Source organism: Lissotriton vulgaris, chromosome 7 (genome assembly GCF_964263255.1).
Source record: "Lissotriton vulgaris chromosome 7, aLisVul1.2, whole genome shotgun sequence".
Taxonomy (NCBI): domain Eukaryota; kingdom Metazoa; phylum Chordata; class Amphibia; order Caudata; family Salamandridae; genus Lissotriton; species Lissotriton vulgaris.
The window spans coordinates 246,637,434-246,664,716 of record NC_141695.1 but is presented as its reverse complement, the minus strand read 5'-3'; the positions used below and the strand labels follow the sequence as shown (position 1 = coordinate 246,664,716).

Here is a 27,283-nt window from a genome sequence, read left to right as displayed (position 1 = left end):
GGGTGCTTTCCCATCTACACTACCAATTAATGTGAAGGACAAGGTATTGTAGCCCCGCAAGAACCTATTAAATGTGTAATTGCTTTTGGGTTACTAACAATCCCATTAAGGGATCTGGGGCAGCCCCTCAAGACCCTATTAAATGTGTAATTAACATGCAAGTGTTGCTTTTGGGTTACAACAAACAATCCCATGACGGGATCGGGGCACTGTGGAAATAGCAACAATCATATTTCATTATTCACATCACACACACTGTACTAAGAAGAATGAACACTTTTAAATGGCTAAAATGTATAACAAGTTACCTGCTCACAATTTAAGTTTGTGACCCAATACAAGTTCGATATTTGGAAGGAGCTTGTTTGGGTCTTCTCCTCCAAATAGAGAATGCTCATGCTATATGTTAATGTTTTGCAACCAAATTCAGTTCGCAACACATTAATATTTTACCATCTCTTTAGAGAACTTGGGGCCAAAAATAATGTTGGACAGACTCAGATCTCCCGACACCGACCCTGAAGCAGGACTGCCCTTCTAGGAGTCGGAGGTTATTATAGCAGAGTGCTGAGGGCCACTAGGAGCCCTCAGTCACTTTCCACCTGCCTTTTCATGGCGGGTTAAACGCCAAGAAATGGTTGGTGGAAAGGGACATTGTAATCCCTACAGCGGCACCATTGTAGGGATTGCAGTCCCTCCAATGGTCGACCCATCGGATGCGAGGCAGACTGTCCTCCACCACATACCACCACCCGCCGCATCCTAATGTGGCGGGCAGTCCTGCAGGGGCCACCAATGGCCTGATGGTGGAGGTCCCACCACCGTCGTAATTGGCCCCTTAGTAACGAGTTTACAAATGAAATATATATTTTTTAGAGTAGTCAGTGGTCCCACAAACCACTTTCTACTCTTAAAACACAAAAATGAAACGTTTCATTTTTATTTATTTACATTTTTTTGGAAGCATCACGATTTCCTTTAAGTAGAACATCCTGCATTAAAAAAAAAAAAAGGAGATTACTTTGTTTAAAAGCAATGACCGACATGGTTGTCTTTTGATTCCAGCAAGCCACCATCCCTGTGATGGCAGCAGGCCCGGACTTTTGGGCACCGGGCAATCCCCCGGTCGGCTGGAAGGGGTGGGGGCCGATTTTCAAATAGGCGGCCGGTTTGGTGGCTGGAGGGGCTGATTTTCGGTCCGACCGTCATGGCTGGGGGGGCCGATTTTCGGTCCAACCGTCACAGCGTTACTCACGTCAGTCACCAGGTGTCGTGTGACTCGTGTCTGAGACTCAAAGTCTCAGGCTTTCCAAGTGTTCCAAGTTCCAAGCTGCAGTGCACAGGCCTGAGTGAATACAGCAGCAAGCCTGATTGACCCGTTACCGTGTGCACTGCAGTGCAACCTAAACAAATGTTTCAGGAGGAGGAGGAGGTGCATGCCTCTGTGCGCAGCGCGCAGAATTATGCCCTATCTCCTCCTCCGGCGCGTCTACGCGCCTCTCTAGGGTGTGGCTGATGTAATTCCCGCATGCGCAATTGCGCATTGGGCAATTAAAACTGCGCGTGACTGGTGCCCTACAGGCTGCAGCATCACAAGTGGCGAGAGGGGCAGACCGGAGCGGCCATAATTTAATTGGCTAGCCTGTTTATGCCACTGCCACCAACAGCAGGAGGTAAGTGTTTCCGCCCTAGGCTGGCCCCGGCACCAAATCAATTAACAATTAATCATGACATGATGAATGTTTGCCTTCACATTTACAAACAGTTGGCGGGCGTCGCACAGTGGTGGTGGTCTCTGGTCTGGAGAGTTCAATCCGACAGTTACCAGCACTGACCGTATATGCACAGCTCTGTATGGTACGCCGCTTGCCAGCTAGAGCCTGCCCTTGTTCAGCCTTCCTTGCTTATTCAATTAGCTAAAGTTACCCACATCCTCTTGATCAGGCAATGCTCCTATTGTCTTCGCCGGGCCGCCCTGGTCTTCACCCAGCCTGAGTGATGAAGCATGGTTCTAATCTCCGCTCCGGAAACGGTAACAGGGTCACGGTGCCTGCAAGTCACTCACATCGCCCCAAATCGGTTCTTAAAGTGCTCTCCTAACTCCTAAGGACTTTACAAGCCCTCACCCAAAGGAAAAAAAAAACACAAATGCGCGGTTACTCATTCTTTAGACCTCGGTGGGATGAAAGACTGAATAGGCCCTTTGGGTTTCCAAGCATGTGACTAGGTGGCGAAACACATATCACTGCAAAGAATGCATTGTACACCGAGAATAGATGTATTTGTGAAACTGCGCCATAAAATGGATGGCGTGACGTCTCACTATTCTTGGGAGAAAGGCCACAGAACAGGGTCAACAACAGCCACTACTATTTCTGTGTGAACTCGCACTGGATCATTTCCCGGTTTGCAGGCGGTTTGCTTTTAAATGCCACCAGCCTGTCCATCCCTAATAGTTTGTTATAGGTTGAGTTTTGATTTTTGGGAGCGTGACTTTCCCCAAATGGCCATAAATTATTTAACAGAAACCGTCGCTGCCTTGTCAACGGTGCTTTTTCAGTATTAGAAAAAAATAGGGAATGAGGCCAGGGGCTGAGAGACAGAAAAGTGAGAAACAAGAGCGCAAATATGTGAGTGGGTAGGAGAGAGAGAATCAGAGAGAAAGAGAAACAAAAAAAAACAGCCACTCGTGCAGGACCTGGAAGCACGCGTCCTGTGCTGGGGAGGCTGAGACAAAACAACTGCTCTCTTCAACTTCACAAGCAAGGTCATCACTGGTGCTGTGTGTGATGGGAAGAGCATGAAGTAACACAGTGATTGACCATGTTCTCGGGTACACGCAGCCTCAGTGCTGACTGATGAACATCGGTCAGCGGGAACATGCCTACCTACCTCAGCTACGGTGCATACAAAACTAGGAGGAGTGAGGGGGCAAATGTAACGGCCGCCATCGGGGAAGTGAAGTCTCTCACCCGCCCTTCATGAACGTGTGAGCGGGTACGCTGGTAAGGTAGATCGGCGGCTCAATGCACCTGCAGCTGGTGACCCGAATGGGCTGGCACAGTATTATTCTGTTGAAGAACTAGTGTTATTGAGCGTGGAGAACTATAGAGTGCTTCTTGTCAGGGCTCATGCTACCAATCTGACTTACAGCAGCTGTCGTCACTACATCAACCAGTCTGTTAATGATATGGAAATTATCATAATTTCGACAAGGCTGCTGCCTTGACCTCCCTTGATGATACCTGACACGTCACCTGGCAATTTAAGTAATACTATCTACATCTTCACTAAACGTATCTCTAAGATGGAAAAATATAGAGACAATCTCGCCTGTGCGAGGTATTGGCTTTGTCAACGTTGTTTAGCCATGTCACACAGCAGCGCGGCTGCAGGGCAGCATGACTGAAAGTAAAAAGAAAGTAAAGCAATAGGACATTGTACTTTTATTTTTGTGAGCGATAGGGCAGTAAAAGAGACCACGAGGGAGGAAGGATGAGCATGGGGGGCAGCACAGATAATGCAGTGTGTGAGAAAAAAGTGATGATGCGGGCAGCAGCGCCAGCGTTATTGTGTATTTTTTTTGTTATTGTGGGTGGAGGAGCAAAACAGACAACGGAGGAGCAGGCACAACATTGACAATGGAGGTAGAGCAGGTTATGGCTAACATGTGCAACAGTCAGAGAGAGCGCAGGTGAGGGGTTTGAGACATGGACAACAGGGTGCAGTGGCAACACAGAAAATGGATAGGCAACACAACCATCAGAGTGGAGGGTGTGTTGGGGGTAAATACGGAGAACAAGGGGGTGGTGGGTGGAGGGCAACTCAGACTGAGACAACTGAGGGAGGGTGGATTGGCGCAACTTGTAATGAAAAAAGTGTTGTAAAATTAACCATTTTGGTCAGCTCGCTACGCGCCGGACGGAGGCTGGTCTGGCAAAATTTGACAGGGCTGCTTTCAGTTCCCAGTCCGGCCCTGGATGGCAGCGATTCCTAGTGTGTCACAAATTGCTACTTACCCCTATTTGTGACCCACTACGAATTGCTAATTAGAAAATAAGTGCCAGATATAACTTTGGTACATTAGTAATAGGGATTACAAAGAGTGATTTGCAAACAGTTCTCTGTTTGGTAACCGCTATTACTACTGTTAGTACATCTGGCCCCTTGTTTGCCACAAAACACTTTATAACACAACAAACGACAATTGCATGTTCTCTCTTTTTGTCAAGCAGACACCATTGTGAACTGTGAGGTCAGCATCTCAACTTCTACTTTGCTTTCGAAGATACAAAAAAAACACGGTACATGAGGAAGATCTCTTCCAATAACTACCTCTGAGGTTTGGAATCCCATGCCTAAATTGCTCCAAGTTTTGTAACAGTTGAAGACTTGCCTATTTGACATAATACAGTATGATCTAACAACATGTCTGTATTCCTTTCTGTCTTTTTCCATTAAAAGATCAAGTTTTCAAAACTTTTTGAGAATTATGTTGCACGTAATAAATGGCACGTGCATACCTACAGCTGCTCAACTTATGAAATATTGTATTTATTTTACAAACAAAAAAACACGAAAAGCAAAATTAGTTTAATGGGAAATTTGAAAAATATACTTTGTCTAAAGGACGAAGAATATGTTAGACTCTAGGATTTCACATTGCCTTTCACTTGCTTCATTACCTACCTATTACCGTACCATGGCTTAATTTGAACCTTCCAGTTGTCCACACGTGATTCAGTTTGCTCTACTTGCACTGCTCCAACAAATCAAGCTAGAGGCACAAAATTAATTTTGTCCTCCAGACCAAACTTTTTGTCAGTGAAATTGCTCTCCCCCCTCTCAGCTCCACCTTCTAGTGAGGCCTTCCCCTAGCACCTGCACTCTCGAGTGTTGGTGTTCGAGGACCTCCTCCACCCGCAGGTTTTACCTGCACTTCATCCCTGGTGGTCCAGTGGACCTCTGTCTCCTTTCGCTCACTCTGCTCTTTCTCTCCATTCTCACTTGTTTTTCACTGATTTCAATCTCCCCCTTTTACTCTCCTTCTGTGTCTTTCCTCCGTTTTCACTCTTTTTTCACTGATTTCAATCTACCCCAATCACTCCCCCTCTTTGTCTTTCCTCTGTTTTCACTCGTTTTTTACTGATTTCAATCCCCCCCTTCACTCCCCCTCTGTGTCTTTCCTCAGTTGTCACTCGTTTTTTACTGGTTTCAATCTCCCCCTACCACTCTCCCTCTGTGTCTTTCTCGTTTTCAATCGTTTTTTACTGATTTTAATCTCCCCTTTTCACTCCCCCTCTTTGGGTCTTTCCTCCGTTTTCACTCGTTTTTTTACTGGTTTCAATCTCCCCCTTTCACTACCCCCTCTTTGTCTTTCCTGCGTTTTCACTTGTTTTTCACCGATTTAATCTTCCCCTCTCACTCTCCGTCTGTGTCTTTCCCCCACTTTTCTTGCCTCATTTCCGATCTTTCCTCTCTTGTTGCCTTTTTCTGCCCATTTTTCCTTGCCACTGCTGCCCCCCCCGGCCCAGCCCCCCCTCCCAGCACAACCAACGTGACTCGCCCAATCCAGCTCTCATCCCGCCTCCCAGCTGTCCAGCCGTCCCAGACTCCTACTTAAAGGCGGCCGCACCGGACGCAGGCAGTGGGCGTACCAAAGGCGCACCAAAGACAAGCCTGTCCGCGACCTGACCGCGACCAGCGCCAGGAACCCTAGACCTCCCAAACGCCAATGCTACAACATAGCTGCAATCCAGACTCTCAACCTAGGACGCAAAATCAACTGCAAGCTAGCATCACCAGCCGACACCCACGGACCCTTCAGCTGTCACTGCTGCCGGCACACCTGCAGCACCGCCAAGACCACGGACCCAGCGTAAAACGCTCCCAAGACCACAACCCAATCGAAGACCCTTCAACGTCCGATCCCTCCACAAACATGCCACCGAAATCTGGGACCTCATCAACATCACCATCCTGGACGTAGTTTTCTTCACCGAAACATGGTACAACACCACCTCAAGACCGGACATCGCCATTCCCCAAGGATAGAAGATCTCCAGGAAAGACGCCCCTCCTGCCTAGGATGAGGAATCACCATCGTCCACAAATCCAACCTACCAGACGAGCACACTCCCTGACGAGCCCACAGACCTGATGGAAACCTACACTTCAAGATACTGGCCAGCCATACCACCACCCTCCAAGGAACCCTCATTTACCGACCCCCTGGACCCTGCGGACTTTTCGCCAACTCCATCACAGATATCATCTCCCTGCATGCCATTGCGTCCACCAACTACACCCTATTGGGATACCTCAACAACAAACTGGAGCCCAGCATCACATCCCTCATGGACAACCTCCACAACATTGGACTCCGCCAGATCATGACCGAACCCAAGCACTCAGCAGGACACACCCTCGACACCCTCTTCAAAACGGGTAACTCCATCACCTTCAGCCACACCACCGAACTCCCATGGACTGACCACTGATGCGTCCACTTCACCTTCAAAACACCCACCATCCACAGACACCTGCACCTGCTCCCACGAAGAAACTGGACCAGAATCATTGACGACCAGCTAACCTCATCACTCAGCAACTCCACCCCAACCATCACGGAAACAACGATCCCAACACTGCAGCCCGATCCTGCACAGATGGATCTCCGACAGCGCCAACACCATAGCCCCCTCAAGAAAAACAACACCCATGCCAAGAAAGCCAGATGGTTTACCACCGAACTTTGAGAGTCCAGGCACATTTGCCGCTACCTCAAAAAGGCCTGGAGGAACACCAAATCCACAGAAGCCTGCAACACCTTCAGAGCCGCCACCAACGCCCACCACCAACTCATCAGAAAAAACAAGGAAAAAAACGATTGAAGACAGAATCTCCAATCACCCACACAACAGCAAAGAACTCTTCAACATCATCAAGAAGTTTGCCCAACCCACCAGTGAGTCCACCGACATCAATCCCTCACAAGACCTCTGCGACAAACTCAGCACCTTTTTCCACCACAAAATCAAGAGCATCTACGACAACTTTGACGAAGACAACCAACACGCTGAACCCTCACCAACCACCCCCGACACCCTGAAGCCAGCGAGCGACAACTGGACAGCCCTCACCACTGATGATGAGGGCAATCCCATCCGGGCACCCACGGACCACTGCCTTCACATGCCTACATGGCTCCGCTCGCCCCCATCGTCAGAACCTACGGACTCAACATTGTCATACACAGATGACACCCAACTCATCCTCTCCCTATCCAACAAACCCAAAATCGCCACACAATTTTCGAGAAGGCATGGAAGCCGTCGCCAAATGGAACAGCTGTCCTCAACTAAACACCAACAAAACAGAAGTACTCATCATGGGCCCAAACCTCGACGCATGGAACAACACCTGGTGGCCCTCTGCCCTCAGAAGCCCGCCCAGTCCCACGGACCACGCATGCAACCTGGGAATCATCCTGGACTCAGAGCTCAAAATGGACCACCAGATCAACTATGTCTCGTCCTCCTGCTTCCACACCCTCCGCCTCCTACGTAAGACCTTCAAATGGACCCCCCTTGAACACAGAAAGACGGTCACTCAAGCCCTGGTCACCAGTAGACTCGACTACGGAAACTACAGAACATCCAGAACACCGCCGCAAGACTGGTCCTCGACCTGCCAAGACACTGCCACTTCTCCCAGCACCTGCGCACACTCCACTGGCTCCCCATCGAAGCTAGAGTCACCTTCAAGATGCTCACCCACGCCCACAAGGCCCTCCATGACACCGGAACAGCCAACTTAAATTCCACGCACCCCAGCGGACCCTACGATCAGCCCAGCTCTCCTAAGATGTGGTTTCTTCGCACCAGAAATACCAAATCAGGAGGCCGCTCTTTCTCCCTCTCCTTCTCCTTCGGCTCCACCTCAGACAGATAACATCGCTCCCCATCTTCGCCTGCTAACCCCCTCCCCCGCCAACCTCCCCACAGCGCCTTGAGACCCTTATGGGTGAGTAGTCACGCTTAACAAACGCCTGATTGATTGTCCCTTCACATTTACAGTATTTGAAAATGTAACTTTTTTCTTGTATGCTTTCATCGTTAATCTGCTTTTCTAAACAGTCGCTGACCACCTGAAAATGCGTGAAATACAAGGGGTCCGTGGGCCTCGATTAGGAACCGCTGCTTTATAATGCTTTAGTGGACCTCTGATACAATTTAGTATGTGTAAATTGTTTTTGCATAGACATTTCCCTTAAAAGATGTAAATGTCTAAGTTTTCTCAGAAGATCTCCTAGAATTTTCTGTTCACTCCCCCAAAACTTTAAATTTATTCTGAACGCAGGATCTTTGGTGGAGTCAATGTTTACTTTTTTTATTAGTTTTTAAGACTCTGGGTCCCCCTAAATAATAGCATTTTACATTTCCTTTAATAATGTGGTGGATTTCCTTTGATTAAAGTGCAAGTATCGTTTGTAGCATAAAGTAATAACTTTTGTGGAATAACAAAGTTATTTTTCTTTAATTCACATTGCAGGTGGAGGATGCTCTTGTGCCATTCGGCACTGTAAATATCACCCACGTCAAATCCGAATACAAGGACATATTCGATGCTATTCCATTTCCAGATAAGACGAGGTGGGTAAAAGAATGGCGCTGCTTGTGTTTTTTAAGTGATGTCCTTAAATGCTGGCCCTGGTATGTAATGGTGGTCAAAAGATGACTGATTCCTTAAACTTGTGAATATGGGCTTGTGTTATTTGTGAACTTGGTATTGGGGCTGAGTAACAACATTTAAACATAGCTAAATATGTCGTACAGCTAAGCGCATTGTTACCTGCAAGAACTTTATTTGTCTGCAATACCAACACTATTATCAGAAATTTTTACAATAGCAATAATAACAGTAAATTGATCAATGAAGAATATGGTGGTATATTAATTTGGATAAAAGAACGTTAGTTGTTTGGAGTAACTGCAGCCTTTATGTGGCTGAATTTGGCAATATCCAAACATTAACTATACATATGACAATATTTTTCTAGATGAAATTTCATAGATTTCTTTTTTTTTTTTTAGTCAAGGTGGGGGGCGGCATTAGAATGAGCTCGTTTAATATACATATTTACAGCGCAACGTAGTCATATGACTTTTTAGGGCGCTTTTGAATGCTTGTCAGGAGGAAAAATCCTGAATGTGTAATGGTAGGGATTAAGAGGACATGGAAGATTCAAAACTCGCAACTTGCAGACAGCAGTTAATCACTTAAGTGTAGCATGAGGTTTTGGTTAGTGGATAGTATGTATTGTGTAGGGGTGTTTCAGGAGAGGCGGACGAGAGGTAGGTTGGAGCAAGTTCATGTATTGCATTGAATACAAGTGTCTCGAACTTGTAGAAAGTTCTAATGTTTGGCTTGGTGACAGTGGGCTGCAGGGTGGGCATGTTTGGGTAGATTACAAATTTTTTAAGCTGCAGAGTTTATGACTTCATCTAGATGAATTAAGTATTATTTGTGGACGCCAACTAAAAGACTGTTGCAGTACTCCAATCTGCTAAACACTATTTAGTTTGATTCATGCTTTATTTGCATTGAATGGTGTTTGCTTATATTTTCCATATTGTCTGGAATTGGCAACACAATGCAGTAGCAGTTTTTGGAGTAAAGTTCTTTTCAATTCAAGTATGAAAATGGAGAACACCAAGGTTTATGACTGAGGATGCAAATATCAGAATCGGAGGAAAGTGGATTAGGTCACTGAGAGAGATGGGAAATGTTGTAGAGAGAAAGTGTGAACCGTAAATTTTGAGTAGTTGAAAATTATTGCTCAGAATGCTATCTAATATCAGATAGCAATGAAGCAATCAGTGATGCATGACTATGTTTGTGGTACACAGTTAGACACGTACAAAGACATGCGTGTTGCCAGCATAGAGATAAGAGATATCTTCATGAGAAGATAATGTCACCATGGGAGGAGTTGTACAGATAAAAAAGCAGGGTTCTAAATATTAAGTCTCTGGTAACCAAGGGGTAGGATTTAAGTGTTCCATATAACAGAGAAGGAACAGTCAGAGAGGTATGAGGTGAGACTCTTGTGTCTCAGGCCAGTGATGCCTAATGGACTTAAAAATGAGCAAAAAATAATTTGATTTATGGTGTCGACAGTGGTGGATAAGTGGCATCAATACTCATCTTCTGAGGACAAGTCTACCTGTTTTCCTGCACCTTTACTGGCCGACACCAGGCAGTCTTACAGTAAGGTAGTGGACAAACTCTGTCGCACTCACCTAGTAGATCACGTAAGACAGTTGCCGACTGGGGACACTCAATGTCATCCTTTTTGCACACTAAAGTTCCCAAGAATGCTGTTTCTTGGAAATGCATTCTGTTCAGAGTGGAGTACAGGCCTGTATGTCTGCCTGCCTCTACCCTTTCTAGCTCGAGTTATACAGAAGATCAAGACTGACTTCGACAAAGCTGCCTTGGTTTGTCCGGATTGGGCCAGTAAGGTGTGGTATCCAGAACATGTGGGCATAAGAAGCTGTACGCTAATCAAGCTTCTGCTTCGGAGGGATCTAGTGTTGCAGCAACAGGGCAGGGTCCTGCACCCTGGCCTCTGCACCTCCATGTATAGAAATTGAGCAGCAGTGGCAGCTAGTTCCCCTCAATCTTACACTCAAAGTTGTTGATGTGATTCTGGCAGCCAGATGTCTATCTACGAAATCAGTGCATTCTGATGGTTCGGACTAGTTTGGCTTGGTGTGGCACTTGTCTAATTGACCCTCTAGAAGATAAGCTGTCTGAAGTGTTGGTGTTTGCTTTATTGGTGGCTCACCAAGGGCTTCTGTTGGCCACTGTTAAAGGCTGTTTGTTGGCATCTTTCAGCTTTTATGAGGTAGCTGGGTCAGTCTTCTTTGTTAAAATTACCTCTTGTTATGAGAGTTCTTAACTGTTTACAGCATATGTTACTGCTGAAGCCTGTTGTAATATCACATTTCTGATGTGTACCCTATTTGAACCAAAGCAGAGCTGTCTCTACGTCTCTTGACCCGGAAAAAGCTGTTTCTGGTTATAATCACATCCGCTCATCTCATGAATGAGGTGCAGGCCATCTTGGTCCAGCCGCCTTACACAATATTCTTTCCTGAGAAATTTGTGTTGCGAACTCAAGCTATATTTTCGCCTAGGGTTGTAAAACCTTTCCATTTTGGGCAGGCTGGCAGAAGAGCCACCCACCCAACTTTACCCCCCACCCCCTTGGAGAGACTCAATTGTTTGGCCCACAATAGAGACTTAACTTTCAACATTGATCGCACCAAGGATCATTGGGTGGACGATCAACTCTTTATGGGCCTCCCAGGAGCAAAAGCACATCGTGGTGTTTCAATATTTATTGCTTCCAACATGCGTTGGGATCACTTTCTCAATATTTATTGAAACATTTTGGTTCTTGTGTAAAATACATGCACTACAATAATCAATAGAATGAAACCGAAGAGTGTGATCAGCATAACAAGAATGATGAAGATGAACAATTCAACCATTGTGCTGGTACGTAGAATATATACTTGCATATAAGTAATGTTATATTATGTACTCCGACTCCGCGCTACCTATCTAATGTGTCTAGGTTGGCTGAATCTTCCAAAATCCCTATAGGGTGATCTAACTTCCCCGTTACCTGTGGGTAAGTGTTATCAAGGAGCCAGTCTTAGTGGAGAGCAGGGCATCATCCATCTCAGGAGGTAAACAGGTGTCAGCTGGACTGGAATTTCGGCATGGGGGCAAACTCAGCAGTGTCAGCGAAATACTCCTCTGTCTTACGAAAGGAGAGATATTTTGTATATAACAAACTGCACTCATGTAATCATGCTGGAGCACCAGTCTGGTCGATATTGTTGATTCTTTGTGATAGCGCAGTCGCCGAGCATACAATAATAAAAAACAGTACTTCGCGCAGTAAATGTAGCACTTGTACAGAATGTTCAAGGTGCTTGATAATAGGACTACAAAGAAGTATATATGTAAGCAAAGCCATTTCAGAGCATATTATCCTGCACAGACATACAAGCAAATGTGTGTCAAACATAAGCATTTAAGAAAAGATGTCAACTTTAAAACATGTTTACAAAAAGGGGTGGTGAGGGACAGAGTCTCTGAATTAAGCAGAAAGCTCTCACCCAGTCAAGAGATCAGGGCTAGATCCAACACCGTTTTTTAGCTCACTGCACCATCCCAGTTTCAGAACCTGGCTGTATGCAAATTAGTCTGTTCCTGTCCCAGTGCATGATGGGAACAGGGCCAACCAAACTACAAAAGCCAATTCTTACACTGGGAAGGAAACAAGCTCCCGGGGACCGGTTTCTGGCAATACAGCCGTCTTCGGCCCGGTTTGCTTGAATCCTGATGGTGCAATGAGCAAGGGTCTCACATCTGAGAATACCCTTCCACGCTTAGGGTGGACAAAAATATTTACAAAAAGGGGTGGTGAGGGACAGAGTCTCTGAATTAAGCAGAAAGCTCTCACCCAGTCAAGAGATCAGGGCTAGATCCAACACCGTTTTTTAGCTCACTGCACCATCCCAGTTTCAGAACCTGGCTGTATGCAAATTAGTCTGTTCCTGTCCCAGTGCATGATGGGAACAGGGCCAACCAAACTACAAAAGCCAATTCTTACACTGGGAAGGAAACAAGCTCCCGGGGACCGGTTTCTGGCAATACAGCCGTCTTCGGCCCGGTTTGCTTGAATCCTGATGGTGCAATGAGCAAGGGTCTCACATCTGAGAATACCCTTCCACGCTTAGGGTGGACAAAAATATTTACAAAAAGGGGTGGTGAGGGACAGAGTCTCTGAATTAAGCAGAAAGCTCTCACCCAGTCAAGAGATCAGGGCTAGATCCAACACCGTTTTTTAGCTCACTGCACCATCCCAGTTTCAGAACCTGGCTGTATGCAAATTAGTCTGTTCCTGTCCCAGTGCATGATGGGAACAGGGCCAACCAAACTACAAAAGCCAATTCTTACACTGGGAAGGAAACAAGCTCCCGGGGACCGGTTTCTGGCAATACAGCCGTCTTCGGCCCGGTTTGCTTGAATCCTGATGGTGCAATGAGCAAGGGTCTCACATCTGAGAATACCCTTCCACGCTTAGGGTGGACAAAAATATTTACAAAAAGGGGTGGTGAGGGACAGAGTCTCTGAATTAAGCAGAAAGCTCTCACCCAGTCAAGAGATCAGGGCTAGATCCAACACCGTTTTTTAGCTCACTGCACCATCCCAGTTTCAGAACCTGGCTGTATGCAAATTAGTCTGTTCCTGTCCCAGTGCATGATGGGAACAGGGCCAACCAAACTACAAAAGCCAATTCTTACACTGGGAAGGAAACAAGCTCCCGGGGACCGGTTTCTGGCAATACAGCCGTCTTCGGCCCGGTTTGCTTGAATCCTGATGGTGCAATGAGCAAGGGTCTCACATCTGAGAATACCCTTCCACGCTTAGGGTGGACAAAAATATTTACAAAAAGGGGTGGTGAGGGACAGAGTCTCTGAATTAAGCAGAAAGCTCTCACCCAGTCAAGAGATCAGGGCTAGATCCAACACCGTTTTTTAGCTCACTGCACCATCCCAGTTTCAGAACCTGGCTGTATGCAAATTAGTCTGTTCCTGTCCCAGTGCATGATGGGAACAGGGCCAACCAAACTACAAAAGCCAATTCTTACACTGGGAAGGAAACAAGCTCCCGGGGACCGGTTTCTGGCAATACAGCCGTCTTCGGCCCGGTTTGCTTGAATCCTGATGGTGCAATGAGCAAGGGTCTCACATCTGAGAATACCCTTCCACGCTTAGGGTGGACAAAAATATTTACAAAAAGGGGTGGTGAGGGACAGAGTCTCTGAATTAAGCAGAAAGCTCTCACCCAGTCAAGAGATCAGGGCTAGATCCAACACCGTTTTTTAGCTCACTGCACCATCCCAGTTTCAGAACCTGGCTGTATGCAAATTAGTCTGTTCCTGTCCCAGTGCATGATGGGAACAGGGCCAACCAAACTACAAAAGCCAATTCTTACACTGGGAAGGAAACAAGCTCCCGGGGACCGGTTTCTGGCAATACAGCCGTCTTCGGCCCGGTTTGCTTGAATCCTGATGGTGCAATGAGCAAGGGTCTCACATCTGAGAATACCCTTCCACGCTTAGGGTGGACAAAAATATTTACAAAAAGGGGTGGTGAGGGACAGAGTCTCTGAATTAAGCAGAAAGCTCTCACCCAGTCAAGAGATCAGGGCTAGATCCAACACCGTTTTTTAGCTCACTGCACCATCCCAGTTTCAGAACCTGGCTGTATGCAAATTAGTCTGTTCCTGTCCCAGTGCATGATGGGAACAGGGCCAACCAAACTACAAAAGCCAATTCTTACACTGGGAAGGAAACAAGCTCCCGGGGACCGGTTTCTGGCAATACAGCCGTCTTCGGCCCGGTTTGCTTGAATCCTGATGGTGCAATGAGCAAGGGTCTCACATCTGAGAATACCCTTCCACGCTTAGGGTGGACAAAAATATTTACAAAAAGGGGTGGTGAGGGACAGAGTCTCTGAATTAAGCAGAAAGCTCTCACCCAGTCAAGAGATCAGGGCTAGATCCAACACCGTTTTTTAGCTCACTGCACCATCCCAGTTTCAGAACCTGGCTGTATGCAAATTAGTCTGTTCCTGTCCCAGTGCATGATGGGAACAGGGCCAACCAAACTACAAAAGCCAATTCTTACACTGGGAAGGAAACAAGCTCCCGGGGACCGGTTTCTGGCAATACAGCCGTCTTCGGCCCGGTTTGCTTGAATCCTGATGGTGCAATGAGCAAGGGTCTCACATCTGAGAATACCCTTCCACGCTTAGGGTGGACAAAAATATTTACAAAAAGGGGTGGTGAGGGACAGAGTCTCTGAATTAAGCAGAAAGCTCTCACCCAGTCAAGAGATCAGGGCTAGATCCAACACCGTTTTTTAGCTCACTGCACCATCCCAGTTTCAGAACCTGGCTGTATGCAAATTAGTCTGTTCCTGTCCCAGTGCATGATGGGAACAGGGCCAACCAAACTACAAAAGCCAATTCTTACACTGGGAAGGAAACAAGCTCCCGGGGACCGGTTTCTGGCAATACAGCCGTCTTCGGCCCGGTTTGCTTGAATCCTGATGGTGCAATGAGCAAGGGTCTCACATATGAGAATACCCTTCCACGCTTAGGGTGGACAAAAATATTTACAAAAAGGGGTGGTGAGGGACAGAGTCTCTGAATTAAGCAGAAAGCTCTCACCCAGTCAAGAGATCAGGGCTAGATCCAACACCGTTTTTTATCACCACCCCCTTTTGTAAATCGATTTTGGCCACTATAGGTGTGGCAGGGTATACTCAGACATGAGTCCCTTTCTCACTGCTCCATCAGGATTCAAGCAAGCCGGGCCGAAGAGGCTGAAATGCCAGAAACCGGTCCCCGGTAGCTTGTCTCCTTTCTGGTAAAGAATTGGCTTGGTAGTTTAGTCTGCCCTGTTCCCATGATGCACTGGGCCAGGGACAGACTGATTTGCATATAGCCAGGTTCTGAGCTGGGATGGGGCAGTGAGATAAATAACGGTGATGGATCAAGCCCTGATCTTTGGACTGGGTAAGAGTGGTCTGCTCAATTCAGACACTCTGTTCATCACCACCCCCTTTTGTAAATCGATTTTGGCCACTATAGGTGTGGCAGGGTATACTCAGACATGAGTCCCTTTCTCACTGCTCCATCAGGATTCAAGCAAGCCGGGCCGAAGAGGCTGAAATGCCAGAAACCGGTCCCCGGTAGCTTGTCTCCTTTCTGGTAAAGAATTGGCTTGGTAGTTTAGTCTGCCCTGTTCCCATGATGCACTGGGCCAGGGACAGACTGATTTGCATATAGCCAGGTTCTGAGCTGGGATGGGGCAGTGAGATAAATAACGGTGATGGATCAAGCCCTGATCTTTGGACTGGGTAAGAGTGGTCTGCTCAATTCAGACACTCTGTTCATCACCACCCCCTTTTGTAAATCGATTTTGGCCACTATAGGTGTGGCAGGGTATACTCAGACATGAGTCCCTTTCTCACTGCTCCATCAGGATTCAAGCAAGCCGGCCGAAGAGGCTGAAATGCCAGAAACCGGTCCCCGGTAGCTTGTCTCCTTTCTGGTAAAGAATTGGCTTGGTAGTTTAGTCTGCCCTGTTCCCATGATGCACTGGGCCAGGGACAGACTGATTTGCATATAGCCAGGTTCTGAGCTGGGATGGGGCAGTGAGATAAATAACGGTGATGGATCAAGCCCTGATCTTTGGACTGGGTAAGAGTGGTCTGCTCAATTCAGACACTCTGTTCATCACCACCCCCTTTTGTAAATCGATTTTGGCCACTATAGGTGTGGCAGGGTATACTCAGACATGAGTCCCTTTCTCACTGCTCCATCAGGATTCAAGCAAGCCGGGCCGAAGAGGCTGAAATGCCAGAAACCGGTCCCCGGTAGCTTGTCTCCTTTCTGGTAAAGAATTGGCTTGGTAGTTTAGTCTGCCCTGTTCCCATGATGCACTGGGCCAGGGACAGACTGATTTGCATATAGCCAGGTTCTGAGCTGGGATGGGGCAGTGAGATAAATAACGGTGATGGATCAAGCCCTGATCTTTGGACTGGGTAAGAGTGGTCTGCTCAATTCAGACACTCTGTTCATCACCACCCCCTTTTGTAAATCGATTTTGGCCACTATAGGTGTGGCAGGGTATACTCAGACATGAGTCCCTTTCTCACTGCTCCATCAGGATTCAAGCAAGCCGGGCCGAAGAGGCTGAAATGCCAGAAACCGGTCCCCGGTAGCTTGTCTCCTTTCTGGTAAAGAATTGGCTTGGTAGTTTAGTCTGCCCTGTTCCCATGATGCACTGGGCCAGGGACAGACTGATTTGCATATAGCCAGGTTCTGAGCTGGGATGGGGCAGTGAGATAAATAACGGTGATGGATCAAGCCCTGATCTTTGGACTGGGTAAGAGTGGTCTGCTCAATTCAGACACTCTGTTCATCACCACCCCCTTTTGTAAATCGATTTTGGCCACTATAGGTGTGGCAGGGTATACTCAGACATGAGTCCCTTTCTCACTGCTCCATCAGGATTCAAGCAAGCCGGGCCGAAGAGGCTGAAATGCCAGAAACCGGTCCCCGGTAGCTTGTCTCCTTTCTGGTAAAGAATTGGCTTGGTAGTTTAGTCTGCCCTGTTCCCATGATGCACTGGGCCAGGGACAGACTGATTTGCATATAGCCAGGTTCTGAGCTGGGATGGGGCAGTGAGATAAATAACGGTGATGGATCAAGCCCTGATCTTTGGACTGGGTAAGAGTGGTCTGCTCAATTCAGACACTCTGTTCATCACCACCCCCTTTTGTAAATCGATTTTGGCCACTATAGGTGTGGCAGGGTATACTCAGACATGAGTCCCTTTCTCACTGCTCCATCAGGATTCAAGCAAGCCGGGCCGAAGAGGCTGAAATGCCAGAAACCGGTCCCCGGTAGCTTGTCTCCTTTCTGGTAAAGAATTGGCTTGGTAGTTTAGTCTGCCCTGTTCCCATGATGCACTGGGCCAGGGACAGACTGATTTGCATATAGCCAGGTTCTGAGCTGGGATGGGGCAGTGAGATAAATAACGGTGATGGATCAAGCCCTGATCTTTGGACTGGGTAAGAGTGGTCTGCTCAATTCAGACACTCTGTTCATCACCACCCCCTTTTGTAAATCGATTTTGGCCACTATAGGTGTGGCAGGGTATACTCAGACATGAGTCCCTTTCTCACTGCTCCATCAGGATTCAAGCAAGCCGGGCCGAAGAGGCTGAAATGCCAGAAACCGGTCCCCGGTAGCTTGTCTCCTTTCTGGTAAAGAATTGGCTTGGTAGTTTAGTCTGCCCTGTTCCCATGATGCACTGGGCCAGGGACAGACTGATTTGCATATAGCCAGGTTCTGAGCTGGGATGGGGCAGTGAGATAAATAACGGTGATGGATCAAGCCCTGATCTTTGGACTGGGTAAGAGTGGTCTGCTCAATTCAGACACTCTGTTCATCACCACCCCCTTTTGTAAATCAACTTTAAAACATGAGCATGTAAAATGATGGTGTACCTACTCTGGCCTAAATATGACCACATGACACCCACTCCTTGGACGGAAGGTGACTACAAAAGCTTCCTAAAATGTATATGCTAAAAAGATATTGGCATAAAATTCTTAAACACTTGGAGCTCTTTAATACTAAAAGCACACAGAAAGCTAAATTGAAATAAAATCACCACGAAAAGCAGGAAAGAATATATAATTTAAACGCAAGTTAGTATGTTAAAAACAAAGCTGAATTAAAAAAAAAATCTACACTGCTCAAAATTGTTTAAATCTTCTAAGAAGTAAACATAACATTGCTGGTCCCATCATCTGCAGACGATGTTACCAATGGCCTCCATTGCACCAGCTGCATAAAGCAAACCTGCTCAAATCCAACCCTCTCAGCAGCCACTGAAGAAGGAATGACCAGTGCTACGGGAAAACTGAAATAAAGAACTTGGCATGGCAAAGGCAGGTTTATTTGTCTCGGCTGGGAGAAGAGCTGTCCTTGCACATTTTACCAGCTGAACTCAATTTTCCACTTGCAGGCAGACACTTTATATATTGCAAAAAGTGCTGAGCTACATACAATTATCTAAAAAGTCAATAAGAGGTCAAAGAGTGCATCTAGTTTATCATAAACTTTACATAAACATCGCATCACCTGTCTCCTTTAAACTCGTAACATTTCCTCTACATTTTCTTATTGTAAGTCCAACAAAGCTTAGTAAATCATTAACTTCCATTCGAACGTGTGTGCCTGTTTATCTTTCTGCTCCCAAGACTTCTTTTCTGACTCCATGAGCACTTAACTGAAGTTACCTTTCACCTATATTCTCCAGGTCACGTTTTCATTAACTAGGATTATGAGTTATGTGCTTGTGTTGTCATCATAAAACTCTTCAAGGCTTGTTTAAACTTGTTTCCTTTTAACTGAACCTTTCATTCTAGTTTCTTGTGAACTCTCATCGACATTGTATCGCCGTGAAGCTTAGGCCTGACCTGTTCTTTAACCACATATAATTCTGCTACTCTCTCTGCTGATGGCTGCTGTAGCGAGATTTCTTGTATTTCGCTTTGTCCTTAATACCAGTAATTATTCTGCAGATGACTAGCCAGGATTTGAATCACCAAGACCTAAAGCATTCCTGGAAGGCTTAGAATATGCTTTTTGAAGCAACGTCAGTCGCGAAGGGCATCAGTACAAGAGGGTCTTTAGGGGACCCACCCGCAGGTCTATGTCCATTGATTGAAACCGTTGTATTCCTGGGCATATGTCTAGGGCACACTCACACATGCACAGCAGACAGCAAAATACGGACTGCGGGCAGTGTAGCCAGATAGGCTGAGAGGACAAGAACCAGTCATGGTTTAGTTCTTGGAGCAAGGGTGCGCCAAAGGACTGTCTCATTCTCTCGTGACACAGGAGTATGTGTAGCAATGTCATCCCCATTTGGCTGTGTGATTTAACATCCACTGATTTAAACAGATAAACTAAAATTGGAATCTGGACAAATTAGAACAAGACAAACAGTAAGCCTCCCCAAAAAATTCTTCCAAGCACGGAGTATATAAAAGATTGAATAACTCCAAAGACGTCTGGAAGGTGCTAATGAACCCAGAGCCAATTGTCTTTTAAAAGATTGCACTAACCCCGCAATATTAGAAATGTTAATAATCCTGTGCACTTGTTCCCCAAAGTGGTGTAGGAAATTGGTACAGAGTGACAACTGTATCTCAGAGGAACACCTTGCAACATGAAGATCAAACCTCCACCAAGCAAATGTTAAGGCCACATTCTTCTGAAACAAAGAGGCATTCAGTCTACTTAAAGCATCAAAGTTCACAATAGAAACTGAGGTGGAAATAGTACTTGAGCACAACATGTTGCAATAGCAGAATCCGTTACCAGATAGGCAACTCCCGGTCATACCCAGCAGCCCTGATCGTAGAACATCAAATAGTTACCCTTGGAAAGGAATCTGAGTGCCAGACAAATCGCAGGAGATGGAGAACCCTTCAGATAACATGACAAGTTCGTATTGGATGCATTGCATGTGCAGTGGAGCATCACTTCCTTGCAAACTAAAGCTAGGCCTAGAGTATTCTTGCCCTCGGTACTGCTAATAAAAATCTCAGTGTCACAATTCCTACAGCTGTATGTGAAAGATAAGATCCATGACTTGTGTGCAAACCTCTTCTAGTGGTTCGTACCTTACCACATGATGGTCTTGAATCAGTATTTAAAGTGAAACGTTTAGATTGGCTGAGAACTCAACTCCTGTATTAACCAATCTGCTGATGTAATTTCTGCAACTGTAAATTTTCTTTGTGGAACATATTGTATGTTGCATATTTTCTAGCTATAGTAATTTGTTGTTTAGTTAGATTGTTTGGTAAAATCAAACTACTGGCTTTTAGGTATTTCCTTGGGATGCACCCATTTCGTAAAATCTGCAGAGTCCAACTTAGTTGCATAATAGACCTCAGCTGTGATTGCCCATGTTGCAAAGAGGACATGTTACTCTGTATGATGTTTATAGCATACAACTTAATGTTACCTAGCGAATATATCCTAGTGGATAGTGTGGTGATACCTTTGTCTACTACTGTTGGAGCCTTTTTCAAATTTGCTCTGTAAATCTCGGGTAGTCTCTCAGCAGCTTCCTGATGTGAAAAGTTTTACAATTCATTGTCTTTTGCATACAGAAAGCACATTTGACCTGGTTTTCGAGGACCTAATGAAAAATCCTCTAGATCCATGCCATCAGAAAGAAAGGATGTGTTCTCTTTCACCTCAGACAATGTTGAATGTTTTTACCACTCTAGGCACAGCTTCCCAACAATGTAAGTTGTCTCCACCCATGTGTGTTGTCTACATGTAAAGTGGCTCATGCCTATTAATCCTAACCCCCGTCTTGAAAACTTTCCTGACATCCATTAGTATCCAATGGCCACACTAACCATCCCTCTGGACTGGAACGTCAAGAATTGCATGTACCATTCCTAAACATATTGTCTAATTTTTCCTCCGTATAATTTGTGAACTGTTGTCCGTATTCAAAACGTTCAAATTTGGGAGCCTTTGGTGTATTTAAATCCTTAATCTTGGCTAAGGCTGAGACAGGGCGTTTGCTGCATATTTGTATTCAGGAAAATCATTTGGTGTGGTATAAGGCATGTTTTAAATAAAGCCTTGTTCTCCTGAACCTGCCAATCATTTGTCCTACTAACAGATTTTAAAGCTATGCTGTCTCTCTAAAAGTCAGACCCTTGTGTCAACAACCGGGAACTGAAAGATGCAGAACAAATTAGCATTGTATCAGTCAGCATAATTTTGTTTGCTGAACAAGGTGTCAGTTTATAATATGACTCTTGGTCAGCTGAGTCATGACCAGAAAAATATAAAAATTTCTGTGCGGATGTTTTTTGATCTACCCCATGGTGGTGTATTGCAGAGTTCTCATTGTGTGTATTTAAATATTGCACAAGGAGTACTTGCTTTTTGAACATAAAAGGGACTATAATGGTCAAAACAGAACATTTTATCATGATTAGATGTACCATCATACATTTTATCACTTTTGAAACCAGTATAATGCTCGAAGTCAGCAAGCCTGTCATGTATTGTATGAATATCCTAATCATCTGAGATAACTGTAGGAGTAATAAGATTGTTTAAAGAAATACGGAATACATGGTGTATTTGAAATGTTTTGGTAGTTCCAAATATATCATACGATTCCTTATCCCAAACAATTTCACTGGGAACTGGAATAGCTGAAATGTTCAGCAGGGAAAGATCTCTTCGCAATTTATGTGATGCAGAACGTAACATTTTGTGGTCCCTTTTATGGTGGTGGAGTTGGGTCGGACAAGACGTCAACAAAGTAGCCGGAGGCTGTTTGTACAAGAATTGGTCACTTGTGGAGCTATGTAGAACTGGCAGATGACTCTAATTGCAGTACTTTGCTGAAGACACCATCCTTGTCTGGTGCGGAATTGAAATCTGTGCCTCCTTCCGTACATGATGATTGTATGCCATTTGTTGATATAATAAGTGGAAGTATTACTTCAGTGTAATCTATACCCAGCCAGGAAGAAGAACCTTTAATAGTCTAAGCTTCCAACAGGATCTCCTTTAGGGTAATGAGACGAGACCGGTAACTACCCAGGAGCCATCGAGGCCTACTGTGTACAACGGGCCACATAATGTGGTCTCATGAGATCTATAGACCCAACTCTGTGCTGTTTGCTACCAGCAAGGGTTGGTAAAAGTGCTATACTGGTACCTTCAACAGCCAGGACAGGTACAGGTGCTCTGTAGGATTGTCCAATTTCCTTCTTTTGCAGTTTCGTCCTGGAGTTGATCACCGATCTTTGGAATCCAACCAGAAGTTCCTGGTGCTTCCTGTACTCCACCAGTGAAATGAAATGAAATGAAATGAAAAATTGCATTTGTATAGCGCATAACCGCCCTGGGGCCTCGCAGCGCTTGAAGATAAAATGGTTTTAGCGCAGGCTCGGGGCAGATCAGAGAGATTTAGCAAACAAATGCGTTTTTAGGGCCTTTCTGAACGAGAAGAGGTTGATGTTACCCCGGATGGCAAAGGGGAGGGCATTCCAGAGTCTGGTCGCCGAATGGGGAAAAAGAGCGGCCACCCCAACGGGCTTTGTTAATTTTAGAGGAGGTGGCCAGCTGCAGGGTACCAGACCGAAGGGGGCGTGTTGGAACATAAGGCGTAACCAGAGGGTGCAGAATCGCTGGGCCTACACGGTGGAAGGATTTGTGCATGATGCACAGAGCTTTGAACTGCACTCTGGCAGCCATTGGGAGCCAATGAAGGTCCTTCAGAGCCTTCCTCGCCGACTGCCGACGGGACAGATTGAACAATAGGCGGGCCGCACTATTTTGTGTGACCTGGAGCCTCTGAAGGACCGAAGCCGGTGCTCCCAGGTAGAGAGCGTTCCCGTAATCCAGGCGAGAGAGAATGAGGGCCTGGACCATGATCCTCCTCGCCTGGAAAGGGAGCAAAGGGAGCACCCGCCGGAGCATCCTCATTAGTCTGAAGCAAGTGGCAGCAGTCTTAGTAGCCTGGACAGAGAAATCAAGGGCAGTGTCAAGCCAGATCCCGAGGCTCTTTATCTGGGACTTGGGCGCAGGAGGAGCGCCAAGACATGGTGGCCAGACGGGTGCAAGAGCAGACGGGGAGGGATTTCCAAGGAGAATGATGTCTGTCTTCTCCCTGTTAAGCTTGAGACAGGAGGCTTGCATCCAACTGGCAACAGCCTCTAGACAGGGGCCTAAGGTGTTGGATGATCCATCTGCGTGGTCTAACGAGACCACCAGCTGCGTATCATCCGCGTAGGTGACTATACGCACACCAAAGGGATGGACTATCCTGTCCAGAGGTTCCATGTAGGCGTTAAAGAGGGTCGGGCTCAGGGAGGAGCCCTGAGGGACCCCACACCTGAGAGGATGTTTAGGAGAGACTGTCTCACCCTCAAAGACCCGGAAAAAGCGCTCACTCAAAAAGGAGGTGAGCCAGTCCAGAGCCGCGCCCGACACGCCCATGCCCGCCAGTCGGTATACTAGCGTGGCATGGTTCACCGTGTCGAACGCGGCACTAAGGTCTAACAGGATAATGGCCACCTTTCCTCCCCGATCCAAAGTCGTTCTTGCTTCCTCTGTGACCGCCAACAGTGGCAGAACGTTTCTGCTGTACGGTGCTCTGATCATCTCGGAACTTGTTTAGTTCCTGCAAAACATCCAAACGTTCACTGATATCAAAAGGCGTTTCCGCCACCTCTGTACTGGGACTGTCAAGGTCTGGAACCCACATCTTAACCCCGAACAGGATCTCATAGGAAATTCAACCACCCATGAGTTCTTTAGGCAGAATACTGCAACTGCAAACTGAACCTAATACCCTAGCTGTGAAAGACTGCTTTGAAATCTTGGTTCTTCCTCTCCACTACATTGTTTCCCTAGGGATGATTGGGGGAGGAGTACTTCAGAGTCACACCCAGTTTTCCCATTGTGTACTGCATACGTCCCAATGAAAACTGGCAAGTCTTTTATAACAGGTCGGGCGTCATCCGATCACTGTGGCCATACCCATAGGAATCAAGAGCAGCAATCCACTCCTACCATGATATACTTCTAAGACCCATCTGAATGTAAGGGGCCGCAGTGGTCCAGATAAACACAAACCACAGACTTATTTGAAATAAAAAGAGGTGTCTGCGGGGGTCAAACTATAGTGGAAACTTACATCTGCTGGCACCATGTCACATTTGAGGACACAGTCCTTGGTCTACTTGCATAGGCTTGGCCACCAATAGAGTTTCTGCAATAGTGAAATTGTAGTCACTACTCCTGCATGAGCAGAAGCTCGACCCTCTAGTGCTGCTAGGATTAATCCTAACCTCCAAACTGAATTAGGAATTATTCTATCCCACATCCCGGAAATATGAGTTGTTGGAATATTTTGCAAACTTAACTGGTAGGAGTGTTTAGTTGGAAAACCTTTTGGCAAGAGGGTGCCATTGCGCCCGGCACAGACAGCCGTCATGATATCTCCATCTATCCTCGTGCTAGAACTGCAGCAGTTTGCACTTTGTGTGTATCACCTGAGACTGTGGCAAACATGATTTTAATTTGGCTACTTGTCCACAAAATATATTGTACTTTATTTTGTACCCTGGAATTCCGAAATCCATTCTGGCTCTAGTAGTGTAAGTACTCATTGTAGGACTCAACACAGTAATACGAATTACACAAGTGTGGGGATCCAGGATTCGTATTCTCAGGTGCCAGAATTAGAGCTTTTAGTTCAGCCAGCTGTGCAGTGCAATCACCAAGTGACTGCATGCAAGTTTTGTGGTGTTGGAATTTTCCATCCTGCATCCTACGCTTTACTGCTGCGCAAGCTGCAGAATATTGGTGCTTTGTCTCTACTGCAAGCTGAGCATACCCCTGAGTGTAGGTTATATAATCATACTGATCTAGAGGCATGACTTCAATGGGCTGAGAACATTCGTGTTCATATTGGAGTTATGCTTGTGTTTGTAGTGCAGAGTCAAATATGTTATATTATGTTATGTTATTAAACATTTATATCGCGCACGGATACTCAAGAGTGTCCCGGCGCTGATGGGTTAGTTAAAAAGGAAGGTCTTCAGCTGTTTCTTAAATAGCATGGTGTCCTGAATGTTGCGAAGCACCAGAGGAAGGGAATTACAGGCCTTGGCAGCCTTAACAGAAAGAGAGCTACCCCCTAGCCGAATCCTGCGGAAACGGGGAACAGCAGTCAGATTTCTGCGAGGAGCGTAGAAGGAAAATCGCCTCTGGAGATAGACCGGGCCTAGACCATTCAGGGCTCTATGAGCCAGCGTAAGGGCCTTAAACTGAATGCGGTGGACCACAGGCAGCAATGCAGGTCTCGAAAATGCTGTTTCATACTTGCATGCCCAGGGATTTGCAGCAGAACCCTGGCAGCCGCATTCTGTATTACTTATAGTTTCTTTGACTGATACCCTGGGAGTCCAATATATAGACCATTGGCATAGTTGATACGAGACAAGATGAGTGCCCGAGTCACCATTTCCCTAGCAGATCTAGGTAGCAGAGGGAAGAACTTCCTAAGAGATTTTAGGATACCGAAGCACACCCCCGCCAGTCGCTTTATCTGAGCGGTAAATCTGAGATCTTCCCCAAACCAGATCCCCAGATGTTTTGCAGGGTTGCCAGATGACAGTGGCTGGGGGTACTCTGGAGGCTACAGAGTCTCTCTAAAGAGCGGAGGGAAGGAACCATAGAGAAGAACCTCCGACTTACCCTCATTACACTTCAGCTGTGCCCGGGCCAGCCATCGGAAGACAGCCGAAAGGCAATGCTGGGCTGCTATAGGGGACACTTCACTATCCTTCCAGGTAAAGAGGAGCTGAGTGCCATCCGCATAAGCTATGACTTTTGCACCCAGCTCCTCTGCAAGAAAGATCAGGGGTGTAATATAAATGTTAAAGAGCAGGGGGCTCAAGGTTGAGCCCTGCGGAACACCAGTAGCCACTTTCCGGGGGGTAGAGGAAAAAGGTGGCATCCAGACCTGCTGTGTATGATCTTCTAGGAAGGATTCAAGCCACTTCCAAGCCCGACCAGACACACCAATGTGAGAGAGCCTAGAGAGAAGTTGTTGGTGAGGGACAGTGTCGAAGGCCGCAGAGAGGTCCAATAAAATCAGGGCCTCTCTACCACCCCTGTCCAGACACTCCCTTATAGCTACTGATATTTCCAAAAGAGCGGTCTCAGTGCTGTATGATGCCCTAAATCCTGATTGAGCCGGATGGAGAGCACCCGATGACTCAACAAACGTGGATAGCTGCCTAAAGACTGCTTTCTCATATATCTTGGCCTCCGCCAGAGGAAGCGAAATAGGGCGATCGCTGGCAAGTGTGTCTGGATCTAAGGAAGGCTTCTTCAGGAGAGATATAAGTTTAGCCTCCTTCCATACCTTGGGTACAATGCCAGTCTGAAGTGACAGATTTATAATAGCATTCACCTCCGGATTAACTACCTCAGCAACCTCAGCAAGCAGCCTAGCAGGACACGGATCAGAAGGAGATCCAGATTTGAGCGATAAAAGGATAGATAGAGAATCCTTCAGGGTGATCGGCAGAAAAGCCATCAGTGGGGTAGCGGGCAGAGAGGGAACTGGCAGACTCGAGATGTGAACTTCGGCCTGCCCTGTGCAATCCGATCCTAAAGAATCCTGTATTGCCTGGATTTTATCAATAAAAAAGTCTGACAATTTCTCACACCACTCTGCCGGGACAGGCAATTCCATCCGCTCTGCTCTAGGATTAAGGAAACTATGTACAATGGCAAATATTTCCTTAGAATTATTTCTAGAGCCAGCAATGCGCTCTGCAAAGAAAAGGCTTTTTGCCTCCTTAATAGCTTCGTAATACCCCCTCTGGGCCTTTCTTAGTGCTACTTTCGCCTAAGGGCAGTAATTTGACCTCCAACAACGTTCAAGTTTTTTACAAGAGTGTTTTAGTGCTCTAAGATTGTTGGAACAGACTCTACCGCCAGGGAGATCCAGTTAGTGAGATTTACTAAGGCTCCATCCAGGGTCC

At 46.3% G+C, this 27,283-nt stretch overlaps 1 protein-coding gene across 2 annotated transcripts in view; it reads left to right on the top strand.

Annotated features, from left to right (window-relative positions):
• LOC147701303 (putative methyltransferase DDB_G0268948) overlaps window positions 1-27,283 on the top strand; it is a 223,068-nt gene that overhangs the window by 158,262 nt on the left and 37,523 nt on the right. For both annotated transcript variants that reach the window (XM_086930028.1, XM_086930027.1), the window contains exon 5: window positions 8,554-8,654. In XM_086930028.1, the coding sequence (XP_086786154.1) occupies window positions 8,554-8,654 (101 nt within the window). The remainder of the gene's footprint in view (window positions 1-8,553; window positions 8,655-27,283) is intronic.